General features: G+C 37.0%; 1 protein-coding gene across 1 annotated transcript in view; it reads left to right on the forward strand.

Annotated features, from left to right (window-relative positions):
- LOC131936746 (uncharacterized) overlaps window positions 1–23,450 on the forward strand; it is a 53,206-nt gene extending 29,756 nt beyond the window's left edge. Inside the window, exons 3-4 of the mRNA XM_059293812.1 lie at window positions 16,471–17,106; window positions 23,394–23,450. Coding sequence (XP_059149795.1) covers window positions 16,471–17,106; window positions 23,394–23,450 — 693 coding nt within the window. The remainder of the gene's footprint in view (window positions 1–16,470; window positions 17,107–23,393) is intronic.
- The last annotated feature ends 1,197 nt before the right edge of the window (window positions 23,451–24,647 follow it).

Consider the following 24,647-nt stretch of genomic DNA (forward strand, 5'->3'; position numbering starts at 1 on the left):
ACAGAAAGCTTTCGTTTTCATGCATACATTTGTTCATAACGAATGATCATAACTATTGCATGCCTGTTGTCCTAAGCGGTGTTTAACAACCTGAGCACATCATCCCCGCCAAAAAGGGCCTGCCACTAAATGCCTACCGACGAAAATAAGCCGCACTATATTGACTCCAAATGAAATAACTTCTGACAATAAGGCTCAAACCAAGTAGCTCCTGTCAACAATATTCGACAAGAGTCCAAGACACCATTAAGTGCCGCACCAGGTGACACTCGACCTCGCTACGCCACTGAGCTAATGTAAAGCCACAGCTCAGTATTGGCTTAAATTTAACATAAAATAGTGTTAGCAGTGGACAGCCTCTACGACTGTGCATTAGGAGTACGGGCGTCGGCAAAACGCTAGAGTCCGACGATATCTGAACATCAATTTTGTCTTTTATGAAGTGCGGAGCACCTTTAGCTTAAGACCTGAGCTTGGCCCCTGTTGACACCACCACTAGCGCCGCTTATGTCCACATATTAATCACACGTTTTGCGTGGAGCTTAATGGACAGACGTTTATAGGTGGGACCGGGAGCCTAAATGCATTTACCGAAGCCGCTGTGTCACGGGCATTTTAGAGCCGAACATCTCAGGGCAGCATGTTGCAGAAATTAAAAGCACGTGAATTTGTATAGTAGAGGGAGAACATCATGCCACTGTAACTGTAATAAATTAAACACCAATATAATTCACCGAACTAAAGTCATTTAGATCTATTCGTCAGGCTAAATGTCGCTAGTCTCATCGTCCTAGTCATTTAGTGCCTGTTTTGATTTTTTTTTTATTACGCGGTATCTCTTTCTTAAACATTAGCCTAATGACAAATGACGTCACACGCGCCGCGAACTTTGTGACGTTGTGCTTATTGGGGGATGAAACGGCGTGGTTTAGAAAAATGACGTATTTCTTTTTTTTTTAAGTGATAGATTCTAATTTTCCTACGAACTATAGGTTCATCTAGTTTTTTTTTTTCTAGAGGGAGATATCACTATATTGTGATTGGGGGGGGGGATTTATATATAATCTCAATATATTCTGATCTACTACTATTCATACGGCAACCATTATACTCGTGAGGAGGACGGGAATCACTCTTATGTTCCGCAGACACTAATTAACAATGTCAACAACTTCGTTTATGAAATAACATGAACTTTATTAACACACACTTATAGATCATTTGTACAATATCAAAAAATACGTCCGTCTTCTACTATATCTAACCCCCAACTAACTTCACTGCTGCGTCTTACGTCATCGGTACATTGTCGCACCATGCTCACGTCACACTCACGCCACACAAATTTTATTGAACACGCGCACAATACTCTCGCACCAAATCGTCTACTGTCAAGTTCGTACCGTCCTATGGTAACCTCTACTCGTCTAGTCTAATTCTATATATCTACGCTATGACATATATAGTGGGTGGTTTTTTGTTGTTGTAATAATGTGTGGTGGGGAGGGGTAAACATTGACTACTGAAGAAATAAAAAAACTGATGATAGCAGAAGGAAAAAAAAAACCAAAAAAAAACAACAAACCATGTGGTATTCAAATGTAACTAATTAAAATTTGAACCTATTTTAAAAAACACAATAATCTTAATTCAGAAAAGGTGTAGGCCTAAGACTAATGTCTACAGACAAAAAAAAACAACTAGGCTTAATTAAATGGATCGCCCATAAATGACGTCATACTTTTCCCGACGATTTCCCTCTCACCCAATAGTTACTAAAAGCAAGATGATGATTTAATATCATATCGCAGTTCTACTATACCCGAACCCTTAATCACAATTTCTAACGAACACGAATATATTCTTCATCATTTTTGAAAAAATATTTTACACCGTCCCATATTTTGAGTCCAACGTCATTTATGAAGAATATGGACGACCTAATAATTGACAAGTTAATCAGTACAAAAGGGTTTAATAAATGTTGGACCTCCCAAAAGTCTTTGAGATCTTGGATGTACATACATACATAGCCTTAATTTCAATTGAAATTAAGGATAAGAAGATGGCCCTCTGTCCCACTTTTATTAAACAAGACAGCTATGTATATTCAACAACAAAATCAACACAATATACATACGAATAGACATGTGTATCAAGGGAAACTACTCTAAATTTTATTTGGAAAGATGGCCGCTGTTTTTATCTGCTAATATTTATCTCAAACACCTTGTTTAAAGTTAGTTTCATGATATTTTAAATTGTTTTGGTCAGTGATTGTTATATTAAATCAATTATCTGTTATGTTTTGTAACATTTGACTTAAATTATACTTATTTAAACAAATATATTCATCAGTTACCTCTCCCGCACATTTCTACTGCAGCCGAATTGATTACGCTAAAACGATAGATTACCGAATAAACTTTAAACTACCCCGTTCGAGACAACAATGAGTAAATACAAGCAGCGGCCATGTTTTAAAAACAATAAATTCATTAAATTGTCTATTCGCATGTCTTTTGTGTTGATTTTGTGGTTTAATACGATTGTTTTGTATTGTTTTAATATATGCCGGGGGGGGGGGGGTCGTCCATAAATGACGTCACACTCGTAGGGGGGAGGGGGTCCGTAATTTTGTGACGTTGTGTGATGAGGGGGAGGGGTTCAGATGGTGCGACGTCACACTTTTGCATTTTAAAAAAGCAATGTTACAAAACGAATTATAGACGTTATTTTGCGTTTTAAAAAACTGTTTTAATACATTGTAATAACAATTGATTAAAATACTCTATTTTGACAGAGTTTAGACAAGATTTTGGAAAAATATAGCTGTTTAAAAACAATTCAACTGCAATTTTGAGGGGGGTTGTAGGCTGAGGTGTGACGTCATTTTAGGGGAGGGGGTCTGGCTTTTTGTGCGTGTAACGGAGGGGGGGGGGGGAGGTAAAAATCGTCAAAAAAAGCGTGTCATCATTTATGGATGACCCCCTGTATAGTAATTTTTCTTTTTTTTTTAATATAGTTGACATGAATGACTAATAGACCTTATCAGACTTAATAGTGTGCATCAAAGACCACAACAATTGTTGGGAGGTCGAACTTTTGAACACTTTATTTGCAGTAAGCAAATCAATATTAGATCGCTCATAAATGACGTCGCTCTTAAGATAGTAATGACAGCGTGCATTATTACAGAGCAAACATGAACATATTGTTTCAGATAGAAATTGTGATTTGTGGTGGGGAGAAGTTGAGTAGAACTCAGCGATGTGATTTTGGAGACGGGTCAGGGTTTTATTTCTCGTGAAAACGGGATGGTTGTGGGAGAAAGACCCGATGTAGAAGTATGACGCGTCATTCATTGGTGATCCATTTTCTCAATGGGGACGAAAGAACTATTAAGAAGGGTCAAGAAATGTAAAAAGCTTGCCGAGTCGCATTTCTTGAACCCCACCTTTTTCATTCCCCCACTTAGCAGATCGTCGCCGAGTTAACGCTCGCACGTGACGTCATGTAGCGGTACCGCCGACCGTTAGGCTAATTTTATAGAAAAAAAAACAACAAGCACTGCGTTTTTGACGCTTTTGCGACGTTCAATATGATTACATAAGTTGGTGTTCATTAAACAGCCCCTAACACATCTATCACTCGTCCATTTAAACGTACGTAGTTATTTCTGCAAGCTTGCTGTCTTGAGACTTTCGGCCCTTTAAAAATGTATTAAGCTCACACCGTATAGAACTAGACTACCCATATTAAGCTCCAAAAGAAGCTTGGTGAAAACAGGATGGCCGCCCGATTTTGTAGCTGCTCTGCGCTTTATAAAAACCACAATAAACGATAAGATGACACTTATATTAAAGTAAATTATAGTTCTGAATCTTGATACATTAAAAGTGATATTCGGAAATTAAGAGCCAGACAGTCAACATGATATTTCAATTTAAATCCAAGAAAATAAATTTCCTCAAACGACGGAATATTACTAAATTTTCGCGCAGTTTAGCGAAATTGAATTCAAGTATTTACGTCATCTTACAAAGCGCGATAGCCTACTGGTGCTCTAACGCGTCGGCAGGCATTTGGTGGCATGCCTTTTTGACGGGGATAATGTGTTGCGGCCGTTTTGCCGAATGTCTTAAACTAGCAGGCTTGCAACATTTGTGATGATTCGTTTTAAGCAAGGTATACGTATACTAATGCTTATTATCGTTATTTTGATTGAACACAGCATTATAGAGGTTCTCCATCAACCACCTAGGTATTTTTCCCCGTTCACCTCCTTTCATGAGACCGACACGTCATAAATTGCAAAGCCGCCTGAGTTGACGTCACAAATCTTCACTCACTCCCGTAGCAAATCATATGTGACATCATTTATGGACAACCCCATATCACTCACTTGTGTACTTGATATTGACAATTTGACAACAAAGGATAACCAACATGTGTCTGGCAGGTGGAGACTGGCGATCGACCATAATGACAACACGCACTTAAGGGGTGGACTGGCTCATTGTTTTAGATGATGTTTTACGAGGGAAGCTGGTGGATAATACATTTTGTCTCTCTGTATATATAAATGATGACAAACATTTAATGTTGTCAAAATTATGGTTAGAGATCTTAGATAAGGCAGAGTGAAGCGTAATTTTTTACATTATGACTTGTGACATTGACAACAAAAATATGACGGAGTTTGGGGTTTAATTAAGGTAAAGAGAAGCAAAAAATTTCATAAGTTACGATAGAATTACAAATTGATGAAAAGAAAAACCTGAAATGAAAATAGTGAACATTCAAACAATAAGAAAAAAACTCAAACTATATAGTAATGTAAGATCAAATTAACATTAGTAAAAAAAAACGTAATTTAATACATGAATACAAGTTGCATCTCACAATGCTTCTAGAATTAATAAAGTTGTTTGTTAGGAAATTCAGTTTTTAAAGAGCAGAATTTAAAAAAAAAAATGCTTTGTAATACGGACTATACAACAAGACAATCATATTTAAATACATTTTCATACGAATAGAAATAAAAGGGAAGCTACTCTAAATAACAATTTCTTAAGATGGCTGCTGTTTTTAATAGCAAATTTACTATCTCGAACAGGGTTGATAAAAATTAATTCCAGGATATTTAAATTGATTTAACGATAAATGATGATCTATTATTCAATTATTTATAATATTTTATCAAAATATACGAAAATATACTCATATTTAATGACATATTCATTAATTAACTCTCTCCTACATTACTAGTTTTGGCCGAATTTACGACGCTAAACTAAGATTTTTCCCTAGTTTTACTAGATTCTCTACTATAGCTTTACTGCTATGAACCATGTATAAATCTAGACTAGCTTCTATTCTAAATCTAGATCTAATTTCAATCATGTTTTTTGTTAAAACTTGGAGAATAATGAAGACTGAAGACTTTTATTTATCGGCGCTTTGTAGGTAAACGGAAAAAAAGTCACAGGAAAAAAAAACACAGAAAAAAAGTCACAGTTTTTGCTAGGAAAAAAAGTCACAGAAAAAAAGTCACAGTGGAAAAATTTTATCGGAAAAAAAGTCACAGAAATAAAGTCACAGAAAAAAAGTCACAAAAATCTTTTTAGAAATATTTTTATTAATTTGTTAAGAATTATAAAATTGTGTATGTTTATTGTTGTGGGTTGTATTTTTTGATAGCATAAATTATTTATAGACGTTAAAAGCATTATGATTTATAACGATTATAAGTAAAAATACTCTAAGATAATTAACGCAACAATCTCAACTTTTGTTACGTATTTATTTAAATTCGCGGTAGAAAAGTTAATTATAAAAGAAATTTAGGCACATTTTGCCGTAGGCTATTCTCTGGTCGGCCTCTCCTCAGTAGGCATTGTCCGAACATATTTGGTGTTGTTGACGTTATGCGTCATTGCCAGCCTTTGAACCTTGTCGGCTTTCTGTTTTGATCCTAAGTTTTGTTATGTAATGAGCGTGATAAATGTGGGCAGTAAAGGTGGTTGAACTAAACATAACTATTGTTGCCATGAGTTGAGGGCAGCAAGTCCGACGAACTTACCATTTCACGGTAATTTAATATTGGTATAAAAAAAACACGATGAAAAACGTGGACTTTGGAGCATTCTATTAAATGCTACTAATCTTAAGTTTCAAATAATTACAATCTACATACTTCATAATAAATATTTTTAGATGAATTATAAAAATTCCTATGCGTATACAGCCTACACACATTACATTACATTTAATTAATCCTAAGTTAATTTGCACACTCTAAATATTCAATACATAAAAGTATTAACAAGCATCATGCAAATATATATTTGTGACTTTTTTTCCTGTGACTTTTTTTCCTGTGACTTTTTTTCCTGTGACTTTTTTTCTGTGTTTTTTTTTCCTGTGTTTTTTTTTCCTGTGACTTTTTTTCCTACAATCGCTTTGTAACTCTAGCTAGATCTAGATTATATACTATTACTATTACATTTAGGAAGAATATACAGATCTAGATTTAGATTCTACATCTATAGTCCTATATCTAGATCTAGATGTAATTTCTAGCTTTAATTAAACTTTGCTTTTTAACTTTAAGCCTTACTTAAGTATAATTTTTTTTAGAATAAGCCTTTAGTTAGTAGAGTCTAGTAGATCTAGTAGCAGTTTAAACTTTTCCTACACTAGCCTTAAGGCTTAAACTGTTAAAACTAAAATTATCATGCCAGAATAAGGGAACAAGATACCCATGTTTTCGATAAAATTTTCATTTTGCTCCCCAAAATTTTTATTTCTTAATTCGATACTAATACCTTTTATCTATCTAACCCGAACATTTCGGACTTCTACAGCTTACGGTTATCCGTTTATTGCGATGTGAAACATGGTACCCCCCCGGCAAGTTTTCACACTACTACGCGGACAGCGGCTATCTTCGAGCGGGTATTACATGTATTTATGGCCCGCGAGGCACCATAAACTTTACAGCAATCTAAGGGCCAAGCACTCGTGTACCCGCTGGTGTAGTGACCTTTTCTTTTGTTCTAAAAATAAGTGAGATAGAAGTTGTTTTCTACAAAGTAAAATTTTATATCAAACTCCATATAAGGGCATGCGCGTAAAAATTATGAAGGGGAAGAGATTCATTGATACGCTTGACCAATCATATTATAGTACAGTAAATCAAAATAATTCACGATAGGCTGCAACTAACCACGTGTGCTAGGCAGCCATCTTGTTTCTAGATAAACAAAACAATCGCCTGTCTCGTTTGTTTACATCATTTGCGTATACTCTTCTATTTGTTGTTTTAAAGTTATAGTACAACATTAAGTTTAGTAATTGAAACGTGGCCTAGAAATGCCCTGTTGATTATCACTGGAACAATATTAAACACTGTTTCGTACGCTTTATGCTAAGCTGAAACAATGCGTCATGGACATGACTATCAGTTTGAAGAATGTACTGTCCATCCCCTTTACCCCCTTCATTCCCTTCTCGCCATTCAACCAACGGCCGGTTTATAATCTAGTTACGGCATGCTGTGATAGGCTTGAACGCGTTCATCAGGCTTTACACCGGACTGTATACGACACATGTGTTACTGTGTATGTCCATCTCTCCGTATAGAGTGTGGTAGCAACGAATGTAAATACTAGATAGGATAGCCGAGAAGCATTCACTTAGGCCTGTACTTGACCCTATCTACACAGATGTGTTATTCGCGGTTGAATGAACATTGGTAATCTATGGCTCATCGGTTCTTCACGCACTATCCAGCGGTGGGGTGGGGTGGAGGGGGCGTGTCTAGCCTCAAGCGTTGTACCCAGTGTTGTGTTGTAGGCTATTATCATAAGGCAATAAACTTGTGTAAGCTACAATTTGAGTAGAGAAAGACATTATTTTGAAGTGAGAAGACCGGCTAACAAACAAAACTTGATCTGGTTTGAAGATAGATGTTCTGAGAATACCGCTCGATTGATAGGATGTGTAATACTTAATAGTCATACATTCATTACCTGTTGTATACATATTTTCTGCTTACATAAAAAAATCTGTCTAAAACTTACAACATAAATCAAATTGTATGTTATTAGACAAATGGTTCTTCCACATATAACAAGACGTTTTTTTTCTATTTTCTATGAGAGAAAACACACTGTGCCTTTTCCCGCTCTTCTTTCACGTTTTCTGAACTTTGCATTTTTACTCAAAATTCAACATTCAAATAGCTAAGGCTTTGGAACCCTTTGTCATACAAGAATAAAACATTCCACGTGCATTCAGCATGACACCATCTACAAAACTACGTTTGTACATCAAGTTTACTACAATACTTTAGGAAATATTGATATTTATGTAACACCACCCCCTAATTTTTGTACATAAATTTACGTAAAAATTTGTATAAAAAATTGAGTACAAGCTATCGCAATGAGTAAACGTAGAAATGTATAGTTTGATTTGAGACATCTAAATCTTTCATCCGCTTTTTAAAACCTCTTATGGGAACAAAGCCTTAGCGATTTGAAAAGGTGTTAGTTTTCACACCTTTTCGCGGTTTCCATGGCAACCAGTACTGCTATTGACGGCTATATATTATTTTTGTCTATAGTTTAACAACTATAATTATATGAACTTATTAAACAACCAGAAATGAGTTAAATAAAAAAATTTTTTTTATCCGTGGTGCCTATCCGTTAAAACTAAAATTATCATGCCAGAAATTTAGCTAACATAAAAAATAAAGAACCAAGTGTTATTCCCAGCCGACTGAGAATAGCTGCCTGAATAGCTGTATTAGTACTTTTAGGGCTATTCACAGTTGTGACTGTTTTTGATAGATTTAATAATAAAAACATCAATTTAAGTAGGAAGGTGTGTGGTCAAGTGATTTAAATAGGAAGGTGTGTGGTCAAGTAATTTAAGTAGGAAGGTGTGTGGTCAAGCAATTTAAGTAGGATGGTGTGTGGTCAAGCAATTTAAGTAGGAAGGTGTGTGGTCAAGCAATTTAAGTAGGAAGGTGTGTGGTCAAGTGAAAATGTGGGTGACTGCTGTGCTAGAAGGTGCTGGTTTGAACCCATCAGATCAGATAATTAGTCCCCCTGTTATCAAAATTTTATTTTTTCCAGTTTTTCATGAAAGGGTTATGTATAATACGTTTGTTAATTTTTTAGTCATTTGTGACATGATTAACCCTTTCCCCGGCGACTGGGTGTAATCGACCCGAAGTCGCTATATTTTTGCTCATATCTAGAGTCTCGTTTTATAAATTTTTATGAGCCTCATTCCCATCTATAAGGTGGTTGGGATGAACACATTGGAGGTTGTAAATTTTAAAAATATGCGTAAAAACTTTTTTTATGAGGGTTTTTTTTTAATACGGTCCCTGGCAACTGGGTGCTACACACCCGTACACAATTTTGAATGGAAAAAATATTTATAACTTATAAACTGGCTTCTAACAATTTGTTTTTACTCATTGTGGGTTAAGTCATTGTGTTACATTTTCAAAGTTTAACTATAAATTAACAATCTGAAGATATTTGAGTAACAAAAATATCAAACAGGATTGAAGTAATCAGCTTTAGTAACAAAATAATAGAACATTAACACGTTTTGATATTTTGCACCTCAGAGAGCACAGTTGTTGGTTAAAATTAAAATAACAGGACATTTCCTTTTGCTGGCAGGGAACTTTAGTTTTTTTTTTCATAAAATATGGGCACCCTTTTAGTGGTGTTACATGAGTCACAGGTCCAAAATAGTTTAATTCCATACTTATCGGAATTGCTTGGTATGTTTTGGATAAATCTACTGCCACCTCTAAAATCAACCACTTGCTAATTAGTAATGATCTCTCCAGAAACATAACACCTTTCTAAATTTGAATGGAATATCTACCATAATGGGAGCAAATATACAATGAGCCTGATAGACTGTTAGTTATTGTTGTGAAAGTGAATATGACCCAGAAGGTTGCTGAATCTCTTCATAGAAAATTCTCCCTTCAAAAACTTCCATAAGCAGAACTGAATTGACGTACAACTAAATTGTTATTCTGCAGAGTGCCAGTGTCTCCTCTTGCTTTCTCTCCATCCCTGCTAATGCAGTCAAATATTGGTTGTATTATTTTTTGTATTCATGCACAGAAGAAATATTTAGGGTCAGGCTGTTTATAAATCTCCTGGGATTAGCACTTCAGGCAGTGGTCTAGTGTACTGTTACTTTGTCTTTCCTGAAAATATTACTTTTTCTTCACTTTGCACCAGCCGTTTCATTTCATTATGAGTGCCAACTGTTGACACATTATTGATAGTTGAAATGCAGTATATTGGGTAGACCTCTCATCAGAGCTGCTTGATACTGATGGCTGCCATTCTTCATCTTCTAACTCTGATACTGATGGCTGCCGTTCTTCATCTTCTACCTCTGATACTAATAGTTCAGACTCAAAACTTGTTGGTCATTTTCACCTGCTATACTAAAAATGGCAAATATATTCCTTTATCATTAGCACTTGAGTTTAGACAAAAGACTATTTATAAACCTTACTCTCAGGGTCACAACCTGTAGAACACCCACCCCACTCCCAGTTTGATCAATTAATTGCCCAGTATTAACTTTCAAGCAGCATTACAAAGTTGTTTTGCCTTTTTGTCCTCATTTGTACTCCTATTGAGGTTAATGTCAAGTTACTCTAAAAGGCTCGAATGTCTCTATCTACATTCCAGGGCTCCCTAAAAGAGTACAAATCACTATATATGTCCTCCCACAGGCAATCTTACCCCTGCATTTCATTAACCTATTGTAACTCTAAACTACAGTTCTGTCTGTAACTGCAAGTCAGAGCTCCAGCAAAGAGTATAAATCACTACATGTGTCCACCCACAGGTTACTCTTGCTTGAGAATCCCATCAACCTGTAGTATCATATTACAGCTCTCCCATTGACAACAACATGTCTTGTGTTCCCCGTGGCCACAATGCCCTGAATACCTCAACTGTGTCAGTATTGTTACCCACCCCACAATGAACAAAGAAAACAATTAACTATAAGAAAGTCTTTGGGTGTAATCCACCCAGTTGCCGGGGACAGGGTACCAAATATGTTGCCGGGGAAAGGGTTAATGGCATATCTGAAAATAAGAAAAAAAACATGTCCCTTAGATTTTTGCTTAGAAAAAAAAAAACTTGGGAAATGTATGATGGAAACTGGGAATTAAAATTAATTTTATTAAAAAGAACATCCTATTTCACCTGATATTTATTCTATGCGAATTTTAAATGGTAATTGACAGCTGAATAGCAATATGAACTACTGACTAAACTGATGCATTATTAATATTATTTATTTAAAAATTACTAGGTCTATGAATATAGCTATAGCATATATTTAATTACAGTGCATAATGATAATTGATCAGTTGATCTATGTCTCTATGACCAACATAGCAAACATGAACCTAAAAGCTAATCTTAAACCATATTTTTAATGAAAATATAACACAATAAGAATGGCACTGCTCTCTCAATCTATACCTCACTCCCCAGTCACAATAAATGCTTTTATTACCATAAGTTATTATTCTCAGCCGTATATTTTTTATAAAAGACTTCATTTAAAATTACCAGGAAAATAAAAACTATTCTCAGTAATGTCTTCAGCAAAAACCTTTTTTAAGAAACATGTTGTGTTCTTCTTTTCATAATCCATCATAAATGTTGTCATTCTGTAGTTCTATGCTAATGACAGTTCCATCATAAATGTTGTCATTCTGTAGTTCTATGCTAATGACAGTTCCATCATAAATGTTGGCATTCTGTAGTTCTATGCTAATGACAGTTCCATCATAAATGTTGTCATTCTGTAGTTCTATGCTAATGACAGTTCCATCATAAATGTTGTCATTCTGTAGTTCTATGCTAATGACAGTTCCATCATAAATGTTGTCATTCTGTAGTTCTATGCTAATGACAGTTCCATCATAAATGTCATTCTGTAGTTCTATGCTAATGACAGTTCCATCATAAATGTTGGCATTCTGTAGTTCTATGCTAATGACAGTTCCATCATAAATGTTGGCATTCTGTAGTTGTATGCTAATGACAGTTCCATCATAAAAGTTGTCATTCTGTAGTTCTATGCTAATGACAGTTCCACTTTAATTTTATTTTTCTCTCCAGAGCCTGAAGGATCTTCCATAGTGGTGTGTGCTGTCTGGTGTTGTCTTAAAGTCAAGTGGGAAGTTCAAAGGTCAGTTACATTATATGTTGTATGTTGGTCTCAATGTATTTAATCTTAATCTTTTAAAGTTGACCATCATACTGAATTCTGTTTGCCATATCATTGACCAGTGGCTATTGTTATGTAGTTTGTAAAGAAACATTGGTTGATGACTAGTCAAGCTACCATATAATAAACTTCTTTCTTTAAAAAGTCAAAATATTTTTAACTATTTCAGAGTGACTGACATCTGCTGAATGTGATGTAAAGGTCAAGGTTATTTCAATCAAACAGCTGCCACAGATGACCATAAGACTACAGTAAAGGCCAGTAGAGATCTGTCAAATTAAGTTACAGGTAAGTTTGTTAATTATCTTTTAACTTAATCAAGTGTACAGCCATGGTTTAGTGCTGATGTAGACAATGTGTCAAATCTTTGTGTTGTGGTTTATTTAACAGGAATTAACTTGGATAGTCTAGATGACCACAACAGTATGGCCAGTGGAGAGGATAGTCTAGATGTCCACAACAGTATGGTCAGTGGAGAGGACTTATCAACATATTTTAAAGGTAATGTCCATTTGTTTGGAGAAAATTGGTCTTAAAAAAGGTAATTTCCTGCATGTGTAAGCCCTGCTAGGGGGGGGATACCTTAAAATCTACCCTTCTAGGCTTAACTAACTAATCTGTCCGGTCAGTGCAACCGTGGTAGAACCCACAGTGGTTAAACCCTAACCTTAGTCTAAATAATAAGCTACTAAAATAAAACAAAACTTTTAACAATTTAATAAAATTTATTGCATGGAACCAAAAGTTATAAAAAAAGAATAGATAAAACTGACACAAAACAGAACCAAACGAAACAAACTTTTTACATCAAACAAAACATTACGTTTGACCATTTGCTGGTGTTGCGCCGACTTATGATGTCTAGGATGGTCCAGGCCCTGACACACAGAAACCTCCCTTCATCCATTCTCGACATCCAAAAGTCCACACCAAACAAATACCTCCCACAAAACACAGCGTACAACCACTACGTACAATACATTACGTAGAGGACATTACGTACAAAACAATATATACAAAACACCCAGCCAAGTTGCCCAAGCAACCTCACTCCAACGCACAAAGCGCGACCACCCAAGCTGACCTGACCTACATTCTGGCGGTCAAAAAAAGGAAGAAATTACCCGAGTGGTCAGTTTATATACTGACCACTTCGGACGGAAGGGGAACCCCGTGGCCTGTTCCCCATTGGACCACCATGCACTCCCAGATTCGCAACAAATAAAATTAATACAAAATAAATAATCCATTCACCCGCTCACATTCACCCCTTTTAAAAATCTTACAGTCCCTGTAAGACAAAAAAATACATATAACAATCTTAAAATAAAACATGCACCCATCTCTTACACCAAGCCTATAAGCTTGAATGCAAAAAAACAATTTCCATTAACATTAATCTTGCTCCTGTGCTCCCTAAAAAAACTCAAGGCACCAAGATAAAATCTACCCTTCTAGGCTTAACTAACTAATCTGTCCGGTCAGTGCAACCGTGGTAGAACCCACAGTGGTTAAACCCTAACCTTAGTCTAAATAATAAGCTACTAAAATAAAACAAAACTTTTAACAATTTAATAAAATTTATTGCATGGAACCAAAAGTTATAAAAAAAGAATAGATAAAACTGACACAAAACAGAACCAAACGAAACAAACTTTTTACATCAAACAAAACATTACGTTTGACCATTTGCTGGTGTTGCGCCGACTTATGATGTCTAGGATGGTCCAGGCCCTGACACACAGAAACCTCCCTTCATCCATTCTCGACATCCAAAAGTCCACACCAAACAAATACCTCCCACAAAACACAGCGTACAACCACTACGTACAATACATTACGTAGAGGACATTACGTACAAAACAATATATACAAAACACCCAGCCAAGTTGCCCAAGCAACCTCACTCCAACGCACAAAGCGCGACCACCCAAGCTGACCTGACCTACATTCTGGCGGTCAAAAAAAGGAAGAAATTACCCGAGTGGTCAGTTTATATACTGACCACTTCGGACGGAAGGGGAACCCCGTGGCCTGTTCCCCATTGGACCACCATGCACTCCCAGATTCGCAACAAATAAAATTAATACAAAATAAATAATCCATTCACCCGCTCACATTCACCCCTTTTAAAAATCTTACAGTCCCTGTAAGACAAAAAAATACATATAACAATCTTAAAATAAAACATGCACCCATCTCTTACACCAAGCCTATAAGCTTGAATGCAAAAAAACAATTTCCATTAACATTAATCTTGCTCCTGTGCTCCCTAAAAAAACTCAAGGCACCAAGATAGTGCTCCCTTCACTGAAGGCTGATTCGCGCTACTAGTCCTGTCGGTCATTCATCCGGAAGGGCAAGGGGGGAGGGTCAGGCTAGACCCGCCCGCTACTAATGGCACACATTGCCTGTCCATCCCGTCCACCTGGGTCCACTACACAACACACCGTGTTCTGGTTCTGGCCTCAGCGTAAGACCACCGGTAAAACGTCCGCTTGTTTGGTCCGGAGATGATGCAACCGCCTTGACCCACTGGCTCTCCGACTGTTACCCGCCCCCAACGATCGTGCCTCCGCTTCGACACACCTGTGGGGCGGGTGTCCAGTAGCCCTCTTTGTGGGTCAAGGAATTGACGTCATTGGCCTCTCGTTGGTGGGGAGCGTCCGCTTGGTTGGGCCAAGTGGTGACGCAACCGCCTTGCCCCACTGGCTCTCCGACTGTTACCCGCCCCCAACGATCGTGCCTCCGCTTCGACACACCTGTGGGGCGGGTGTCCAGTAGCCCTCGTTGTGGGTCAAGGAATTGACGTCATAGGCCTCTCGTTGTTCACCGGTCTGCCGTACACACCAGATCCGCGCCACGCCCGTGTGTGTTGTCCAGTCTAGACCACACGATGCCGCCATCTTCATCACACGCCAGGTCCAGTGCCACACACCGTGCCTTGTCCAGCCACGCACACTGAAGGCTCGTCGAGGCACGTCTCTCCGCCAACCTGACTGGGTGTTTTAACAACAAACAACTCCTACACTAAACAAAAACTAAACACATATGGTTCCATAAAGGGCCTATCAAAAACAAAAAAATTTAACTAAGCTACACTAGCCCTAGTACAAAAAAACAAAAATTTAACTAGACTAAAGCACTGACCCCACTCGTGCTACCAATTTGTAAGCCCTGCTAGGGGGGGATACCTTAAAATCTACCCTTCTAGGCTTAACTAACTAATCTGTCCGGTCAGTGCAACCGTGGTAGAACCCACAGTGGTTAAACCCTAACCTTAGTCTAAATAATAAGCTACTAAAATAAAACAAAACTTTTAACAATTTAATAAAATTTATTGCATGGAACCAAAAGTTATAAAAAAAGAATAGATAAAACTGACACAAAACAGAACCAAACGAAACAAACTTTTTACATCAAACAAAACATTACGTTTGACCATTTGCTGGTGTTGCGCCGACTTATGATGTCTAGGATGGTCCAGGCCCTGACACACAGAAACCTCCCTTCATCCATTCTCGACATCCAAAAGTCCACACCAAACAAATACCTCCCACAAAACACAGCGTACAACCACTACGTACAATACATTACGTAGAGGACATTACGTACAAAACAATATATACAAAACACCCAGCCAAGTTGCCCAAGCAACCTCACTCCAACGCACAAAGCGCGACCACCCAAGCTGACCTGACCTACATTCTGGCGGTCAAAAAAAGGAAGAAATTACCCGAGTGGTCAGTTTATATACTGACCACTTCGGACGGAAGGGGAACCCCGTGGCCTGTTCCCCATTGGACCACCATGCACTCCCAGATTCGCAACAAATAAAATTAATACAAAATAAATAATCCATTCACCCGCTCACACATGCTTACTAAGTTTTGTGCTGATGAAGTCCTTATGTTGGAACATTCTGTAGTTTGAAATGTTTACTGGATGAGTATCTTAAGATGGTGATGGTTGAGATGGTTGTGACAGTTGGATGTTGTGGATAGTTTTCATGTTTTATGTTTGTGAAAGTTTAACAGCCAATGAAATGTTTACAGTAATAAAATTGTTTTGTTTACCTGTATAGGTACACATGAAGTACAAGAATGTCTTGAAGGTCAAGGTGAGGTAGATCTACACACACACCTGGCAGACTGCAAGAAAAATCCTGGCCATAAAAACTTTGTACCTGTAAATCAGTTAAGTCTTGAGCATTTTCCTTCTGGTTACCATGACAAAGATGTGTATGACCACACAAAAGCCATTGCTGACCTAACTGTCAGGATAGCCGTTAAGTTGACCAGTCCAGACAGACCAGAGTTTGTACCAGGCACTAAAGATCCATATCCTTGCTACAACACCAAGGGACAGAACTCACTGAGGACAGGGACTGGGAGGGTGTTTGGGGTGACCAAGTACACAGAGGGGATGGACCAGACATTTGAGACCTACAGAACTTGTCCATGTCCTGAATGTGACCACTCGGACACACCCAGCAAAGTGTGGTGGGAGGTTCATGTGGAGACAGCCAGACATGTGGTTTTTGATGAGAGTGAGGCGAGACAGTCCAGCTGTAGGTTGTGGTTTGATGATGATAAAAGTCCAGTGGTCAAGATTTATGGGTGGATGGTGGATGTGTTAGACACCGAGAGAGACTTGTGTTTCTTGCATTGTGCGACACATGACATAGATTTAGGTGATAAACTGAAGGAGATGTGGGGGCGGTTTTATGGTCTATGTGATAAAGTAGAGGACAAATACAAGAGTCGCAGAGATGTGGACAAGCTGACCATTATAGTGTCACATCCTCATGGCTGTTCTAAGCAGGTCTCTGTAGGTCACTGGGTGGACAGGCAGGTGGTGGATGATGACTGGATCAGGTACACGTACACAACGTCCACCTGCCCAGGTAGCAGTGGGGCTACGGTCTACAGACTGGGGTGGGGCTGGACGTCTGAACATCCCCACAGTGGAGTTAACTCTGGTGGATTAAATTATAGTGGGCGGTGGGTGGAGTGGTAGTTGTCTGCTCTTGTATAGAATGTAAACAAGCATGGCGTCTGTTGAATGTCTGTCTTTTCTAGAATGTAAACAAACATGGCGCCTGTTGAATGTCTGTCTTTTCTAGAATGTAAACAAACATGGCGCCTGTTGGATGTCAGTCTTATCTAGAATGTAAACAAACATGGCGCCTGTTTAATGTCTGTCTTTTCTAGAATGTAAACAAACATGGCGCCTGTTGAATGTCTGTCTTTTCTAGAATGTAAACAAACATGGCGCCTGTTGGATGTCAGTCTTTTCTAGAATGTAAACAAACATGGCGCCTGTTGAATGTCTGTCTTTTCTAGAATGTAAGCAAACATGGCGCCTGTTGAATGTCTGTCTGTTCTAGAATGTAAACAAACATGGCGCCTGTTGGATGTCTGTCTTTTCTAGAATGTAAACAAACATGGCGCCTGTTGAATGTCTGTCTTTTCTAGAATGTAAACAAACATGGCGCCTGTTGGATGTCAGTCTTATCTAGAATGTAAACAAACATGGCGCCTGTTTAATGTCTGTCTTTTCTAGAATGTAAACAAACATGGCGCCTGATGGATGTCTGTCTTTTCTAGAATGTAAACAAACATGGCGCCTGATGGATGTGGTTTTTGATGAGAGTGAGGCGAGACAGTCCAGCTGTAGGTTGTGGTTTGATGATGATAAAAGTCCAGTGGTCAAGATTTATGGGTGGATGGTGGATGTGTTAGACACCGAGAGAGACTTGTGTTTCTTGCATTGTGCGACACATGACATAGATTTAGGTGATAAACTGAAGGAGATGTGGGGGCGGTTTTATGGTCTATGTGATAAAGTAGAGGACAAATACAAGAGTCGCAGAGATGTGGACAAGCTGACCATTATAGTGTCACATCCTCATGGCTGTTCTAAGCAGGTCTCTGTAGGTCACTGGGTGGACAGGCAGGTGGTGGATGATGACTGGATCAGGTACACGTACACAACGTCCACCTGCCCAGGTAGCAGTGGGGCTACGGTCTACAGACTGGGGTGGGGCTGGACGTCTGAACATCCCCACAGTGGAGTTAACTCTGGTGGATTAAATTATAGTGGGCGGTGGGTGGAGTGGTAGTTGTCTGCTCTTGTATAGAATGTAAACAAGCATGGCGTCTGTTGAATGTCTGTCTTTTCTAGAATGTAAACAAACATGGCGCCTGTTGAATGTCTGTCTTTTCTAGAATGTAAACAAACATGGCGCCTGTTGGATGTCAGTCTTATCTAGAATGTAAACAAACATGGCGCCTGTTTAATGTCTGTCTTTTCTAGAATGTAAACAAACATGGCGCCTGTTGAATGTCTGTCTTTTCTAGAATGTAAACAAACATGGCGCCTGTTGGATGTCAGTCTTATCTAGAATGTAAACAAACATGGCGCCTGTTGGATGTCTGTCTTTTCTAGAATGTAAACAAACATGGCGCCTGATGGATGTCTGTCTTTTCTAGAATGTAAACAAACATGGCGCCTGATGGATGTCTGTCTTTTCTAGAATGTAAACTAACATGGCGTCTGTTGAATGTCTGTCTTTTCTAGAATGTAAACAAACATGGCGCCTGTTGGATGTCTGTCTTTTCTAGAATGTAAACAAACATGGCGCCTGTTGGATGTCAGTCTTATCTAGAATGTAAACAAACATGGCGCCTGTTGGATGTCTGTCTTTTCTAGAATGTAAACAAACATGGCGCCTGATGGATGTCTGTCTTTTCTAGAATGTAAACAAACATGGCGCCTGATGGATGTCTGTCTTTTCTAGAATGTAAACAAACATGGCGCCTGTTGAATGTCTGTCTTTTCTAGAATGTAAACAAACATAGCAATTAGTTAAGTATAGTGTTAATTACCGTGTTCTTTCTTTTAAATTTAGCTTTTAGTAACCTTCCACTCGACAAACAAACGAATTGGCGTCTGTTGGCGTTCTTGAAATTTTTCCAATGTTACAGGAGCAAGATTTGCAACCTTTCGTTTCAGGTTGTAGCGATGCCAATCTGTTTTGTAGTGTAACCGCCCTAGAGCAATATGCTCAAACCCCACATTGCAAGCTAAGCATGTCAGTGAAGTCATTTTTACCTAATGATTATGAGAGAAAAAAACAGGTTAAATCTAAATCACTGAATATTCATAATCAATCAGCTGTCATTGAGTACTTTAGTTAAATAAACAGCAATGTATATAATATTGCTGACAGTAACTAATTATACATTGATAGGCCTAAATATTGCAAATTTCAAATAGTATCAAATTAAAAGTAACACATTTACAATTTTTTTTTAAACAAACATGGCGCCTGTTGCAAGTCTGCTCTTAAAATATTTCTTGACATTATTGTAGAGTTTATTAAAATTTTAATTAATTATCTCATTATTTTTATCAGAGAAAAAGTTGTTGATTGTTGGATTGGGAGTAAATGAATAAAAATGTAAAAAAAATTATGTCAATATAATTGTAAATAAACAGTTTTAAATCAACTCGTTTTCATTTTTGTATATGTTTGTATTTTGTGTGAAGCGACTCTCAATATTGACGCTAACGTTTGGATCTAGCGACTCTCAATATTATCGCTAAAGTTGGGAACTAGCGACTCTCAATATTGACGCTAAAGTTTGGATCTAGCGACTCTCAATATTGACGCTAAAGTTTGCATCTAGCGATTCAAGAATGACGCTAAAGTTTGAATCTAGCGACTCTCAATATTGACGCTAACGTTTGGATCTAGCGACTCTCAATATTGACGCTAAAGTTAGGATCTAGCGACTCTCAATATTGACGCTAAAGTTGGGATCTAGCCACTCTCAATATTTTCGCTAAAGTTTGGATCTAGCGACTCTCAATATTGACGCTAAAATTGGGATCTAGCGACTCAATATTGACGCTAAAATTGGGATCTAGCGACTCAATATTGACGCTAAAATTGGGATCTAGCGACTCAATATTGACGCTAAAATTGGGATCTAGCGACTCTCAATATTGACGCTAAAGTTTGGATCTAGCGACTCTCAATATTGACGCTAAAGTTGGAACATGGTCAGTAGAACGTCCCAGAGTCCACCCAGCTCTAATGGGTACCTGACTCACGTTAGGAAAAGTAAAGGCTGCTTCATATACCGAGGTCACAAAAACAAGTGAACTCTACTTCACCTTTCCCGTAGATCGCCATGTTTGTAACGGAACTTTAAATTTTACTCTCAATATTGACGCTAAAGTTTGGATCTATAAAATGTATTAGTGAATTGAATATGAGTTAATTATCACATCAATAGCAACCTGAACTTCTAGAAAAATCTTTCTGCTATTTTCGTCTATAAAGAAAATTATATCAACATATTGACATATGAAAAACCATTAAACATATGAAACAAAAACAATTTTTTTATGTCGTGTCTGTTGTAAACAGACAAAAGCTTGAACCAACGAGTAGGTGGTTAAAAACAATGCCAACAGCGGTCAAAGGGAAATAACAATTAAAATAGAAAATATCTTTAAGAAACATGAATACTTTACCTTTAAATAATTTAAAATTGTGTCCATGTAATTATTTTTTGTTTTATGTCACACAAAGTCAGATATCTAATTATTATAACACAAAGTCAGATATCTAATTATTATCACACCGGGTAACACCAAGACTAAAGCTTTGCAAAATAAATTGAAGAAAAATGATTAATTATATTTTCCATAATTTTTCAAATTTCGAAGGGGGGGACGACACCAAAAGGTGCCGCACCGGTTGACAACCGACCTAGCTGAATTCACATTGACTTACAACACTCAACACGACACCATATCCATGGGAATTTGTTGCATGTGCTTTACGCTCAGAGTATGTGAAAAATGCTTTATTTTGTTTTTGCCTTATTTTATATCAATGTATGTGTATAGATCTCAAAAGTAATCATTAATCAGTAGACTTAGATTAATTTATGTGTATAGATCTAAATAGTAATCATTAATCAGTAGACTTATATTAATGTATGTGTGTAGATCTCAAAAGTAATCATTAATCAGTAGACTTAGATCAATGTATGTGTATAGATCTAAAAAGTAATCATTAATCAGTAGACTTAGCCAGACCAACTTAATTTAAACACTTTAAATCCTCATCACACAAACTACCCGGCTATAATGGTTTTCTACATTTTTCTAATACAGTGTAGTTATGGGTCTTTATAACTGAATTAACTTTTTAACAAAAAAAGTGTATAGCAGGCAAATAAAAACCTGTAAAGTGTAATGCAGCTATTAAGGTCCACAGACCACAAGCTATTTTAATCGTTTCCTGTAATATTTTTATAACAGTTCCATTTCTTAGTCTTCACCGTTTTATTATTTCTTATATTTACACATTTTCCACAATTTTAATCCCTAAGTTTCTGTTAGTCATTGTCACACAAAAATGAAATTTTTCACATGAATTAACCATTACAATGTCTACATTGTTCTGTTTGTTCGAATAAATATTTGTGTCTATGTAGTGTCATCACCTTATTGTGTATATTATTTTGCGTAAAATTTTGTATTTAAAATGTATACAAGTTATTGCAATTTAAAAAAAACAACGTGAGAAACGTACATCTTTGTAGAAAAGCATACATTTGAATCAATTTTTTTTTTGCTTGAAAAATGTTATAGTTATTGGGAATTTAACATGGTTTTATTCTCACATTTGTTTCTATGGCAACCTAAAGTTTTAAGTGCGAGTTTATGCTAGTATTTCATCTAACGATAAATAGTATTAAAATATGGATACATTTAAAAGCCCAAAAGATGCTAAATAAAAAATATTTAAAACAGATGTCTTCTCGTGACATTAAAGTTTTAAACGAAATAAAGTAATTTAATAAAGCTTTTAACTTTACGGTATATGGGAAGTAACAGTTAAATTAGAAAATTACTTAAGAAACTTGAATTATGTACCTTTCTGAGTCAATTTAATATTCATTTGTGAAAAGACATCTAGATTTTACTTTGCTTCTCAAGTTTAACATAAAAGTAATGACATCTAATGAATTTTAAAAAAACATTAATTTTAAGGTTTTTCACTTTCAGAGCTGAAATGTACATTCGTAGACTAAATCTTTGAGGAAACTTTTTAACTGATGGAAACTAATGTAGAAGAACTTGATTTAAAGAAACACAATTTTTACTTTCTCATATATTCGAAGTATAGTCTTGTAATCGTTTTACACCTAACTGATACGGAAAAACATAATTTTGCAATCTTGTCCGTATGTCTGTGTGTCTGTCTGTCTGTGTGTGTGTGTGTGTGTCTGTGTGTAAACACAATAACTTGAGTACCGTTACAGCTAGGTTGATGAAATTTCATATGTAAGTTTTTTATCAAAATCGTAGATCCGTATCAACTTTTGAGCGATTTCCGATAACCGAAAGTGGTACTTTTTCTACTTTGAATTTTTCAAAAGCCTATTGCTTGAGTACTATTTCAGATAGATAAATGAAATTTGATATGTAAGTAAAAGATGTAATTTTCTACCTTCTGTCAAATTTTGAGTAACTTCCGTTGACCGAAAGTACTAATTTACGCTATTTCCGATTTCTCCAAAAACGCATGTAAATTTATAAAGTACTAATAATATTGCGCACTTTTATGCACATCTTTATTTAGCGTTCACTTAGTGTGCAATTCTTTTTTCTACGAAATTATATTCTATTTTAAAAAGTTTGAGTATTTAAAATGGATTAAAAATCATGTCTAGAAGTCTATATCCCGAGTTGCCATCCCCCGTAGTGTTATATTAGAATAATCGAGAAAGTTTAGGGGAGATCTCTCCCGGTTTATTTTAAACATTGAGTCGTAATTAATTCAAAAGGTCAGTAGGATAGATGAAGTAGAGTTAAGCTGTTTCTATGACCCCGTTTTAATGACGGGTGGAGGATCTTAGAAAATAAATAAAAAGTTGGTCGTGTAAAATGTATCGAACTTAATGCACTAATTAAATGTGTTCTTTAAGTCAGATTTGGTGCTCTAATTAAATGTGATCTTTAAGTCAGATTTGTTGCCCTAATTTGTTCATTAGATTGATGATGACGTCCTTGTGATAGCTGGTATTTATCTGGCACAGTGTGAATGGTAGTGTGTACAGCAGGTTGTACAAGTGTAATTGTACTAGTATGTACGTCAATTGAGTGCAGCAGTGAACACATAAAATTTAGCACTATATACTTTGTATAGCACTGTGTACTTAAGTGTAGCACTGTGTACTTAAGTGTAGCACGGTGCACTTAAGTGTAGCACTGTGTACTTAAGTGTAGCACGGTGTACTTAAGTATAGCACTGTGTACTTAAGTGTAGCACAGTGCACTTAAGTGTAGCACGGTGCACTTAAGTGTAGCACAGTGCACTTAAGTGTAGCACTGTGTACACTACAACAAGTTAAAAGAGCTCAGTATTGCAAAAATTAAGAAAATGTTTAATTTACAGTCTCTAGCCACAAGCACTTCCCTGAATCCACTCAGCTCTAATTAGTACCTGACCAGAAGCAAACATTTGAAGCCACTCAGTATAGAGTATTGCCTGTAGGATAATTAACTACATTAACTCTTCGTATTTAGAGTTCAGCAAAACAGATGATTTTAAACTTGAATTCCTCCTTGAACCGTCCGTCAGAAAAGGCAGTATTTAAAGAAAAAATTCGGTAACTATAGACATCGGTACTGAAAACGGCGACAATATAATTTTTGTTATATTTTTATATAATAATAATCTTTTTATATCTTTGTTATAAGTACCCTTTCTAATCTGACGGTCCATGGGGCAGGTGAAGTAGAGTTCACCTGTTTCAGTTACCTCGGCTTATGAAGGGATCGTGTGGTCAGCACTATGCCATCCCGCCTTTACTTTCTCTAACATGAGTAAGTTACCCATCAGAGCTGGGTGGACTTAGAGACATACTACTGACATGAACCCGGGATTCGAACTCGAGACTTTCAGGTTAGCAGTCGTCTCACGTCTGCTCAACCAGCTGACCAAACCATCTCTTACTTTATTAATAAATTAGTGTTGTGATACATTACGTCAGTGTTGTGATAGATTATATCAGTGTTGTGATACATGACGTCAGTGTTGTGATAGATTATATCAGTGTTGTGATACATTCTAGCTACAGCAGCCCGCAAACAACTGAGGCTGTACCTACCTGTTTAATGCTGGTGTGTGTCTGTGTATCTAGCTACAGCACACAACTGAGGCTGTACCTACCTGTTTAATGCTGGCGGGTGTCTGTGTATCTAGCTACAGCAGCCCGCACACAACTGAGGCTGTACCTACCTGT

This window comes from Physella acuta, unplaced genomic scaffold (assembly GCF_028476545.2).
Source record: "Physella acuta isolate Inbredline_101_S28 unplaced genomic scaffold, ASM2847654v3 ptg000186l, whole genome shotgun sequence".
Taxonomy (NCBI): Eukaryota; Metazoa; Mollusca; class Gastropoda; family Physidae; genus Physella; species Physella acuta.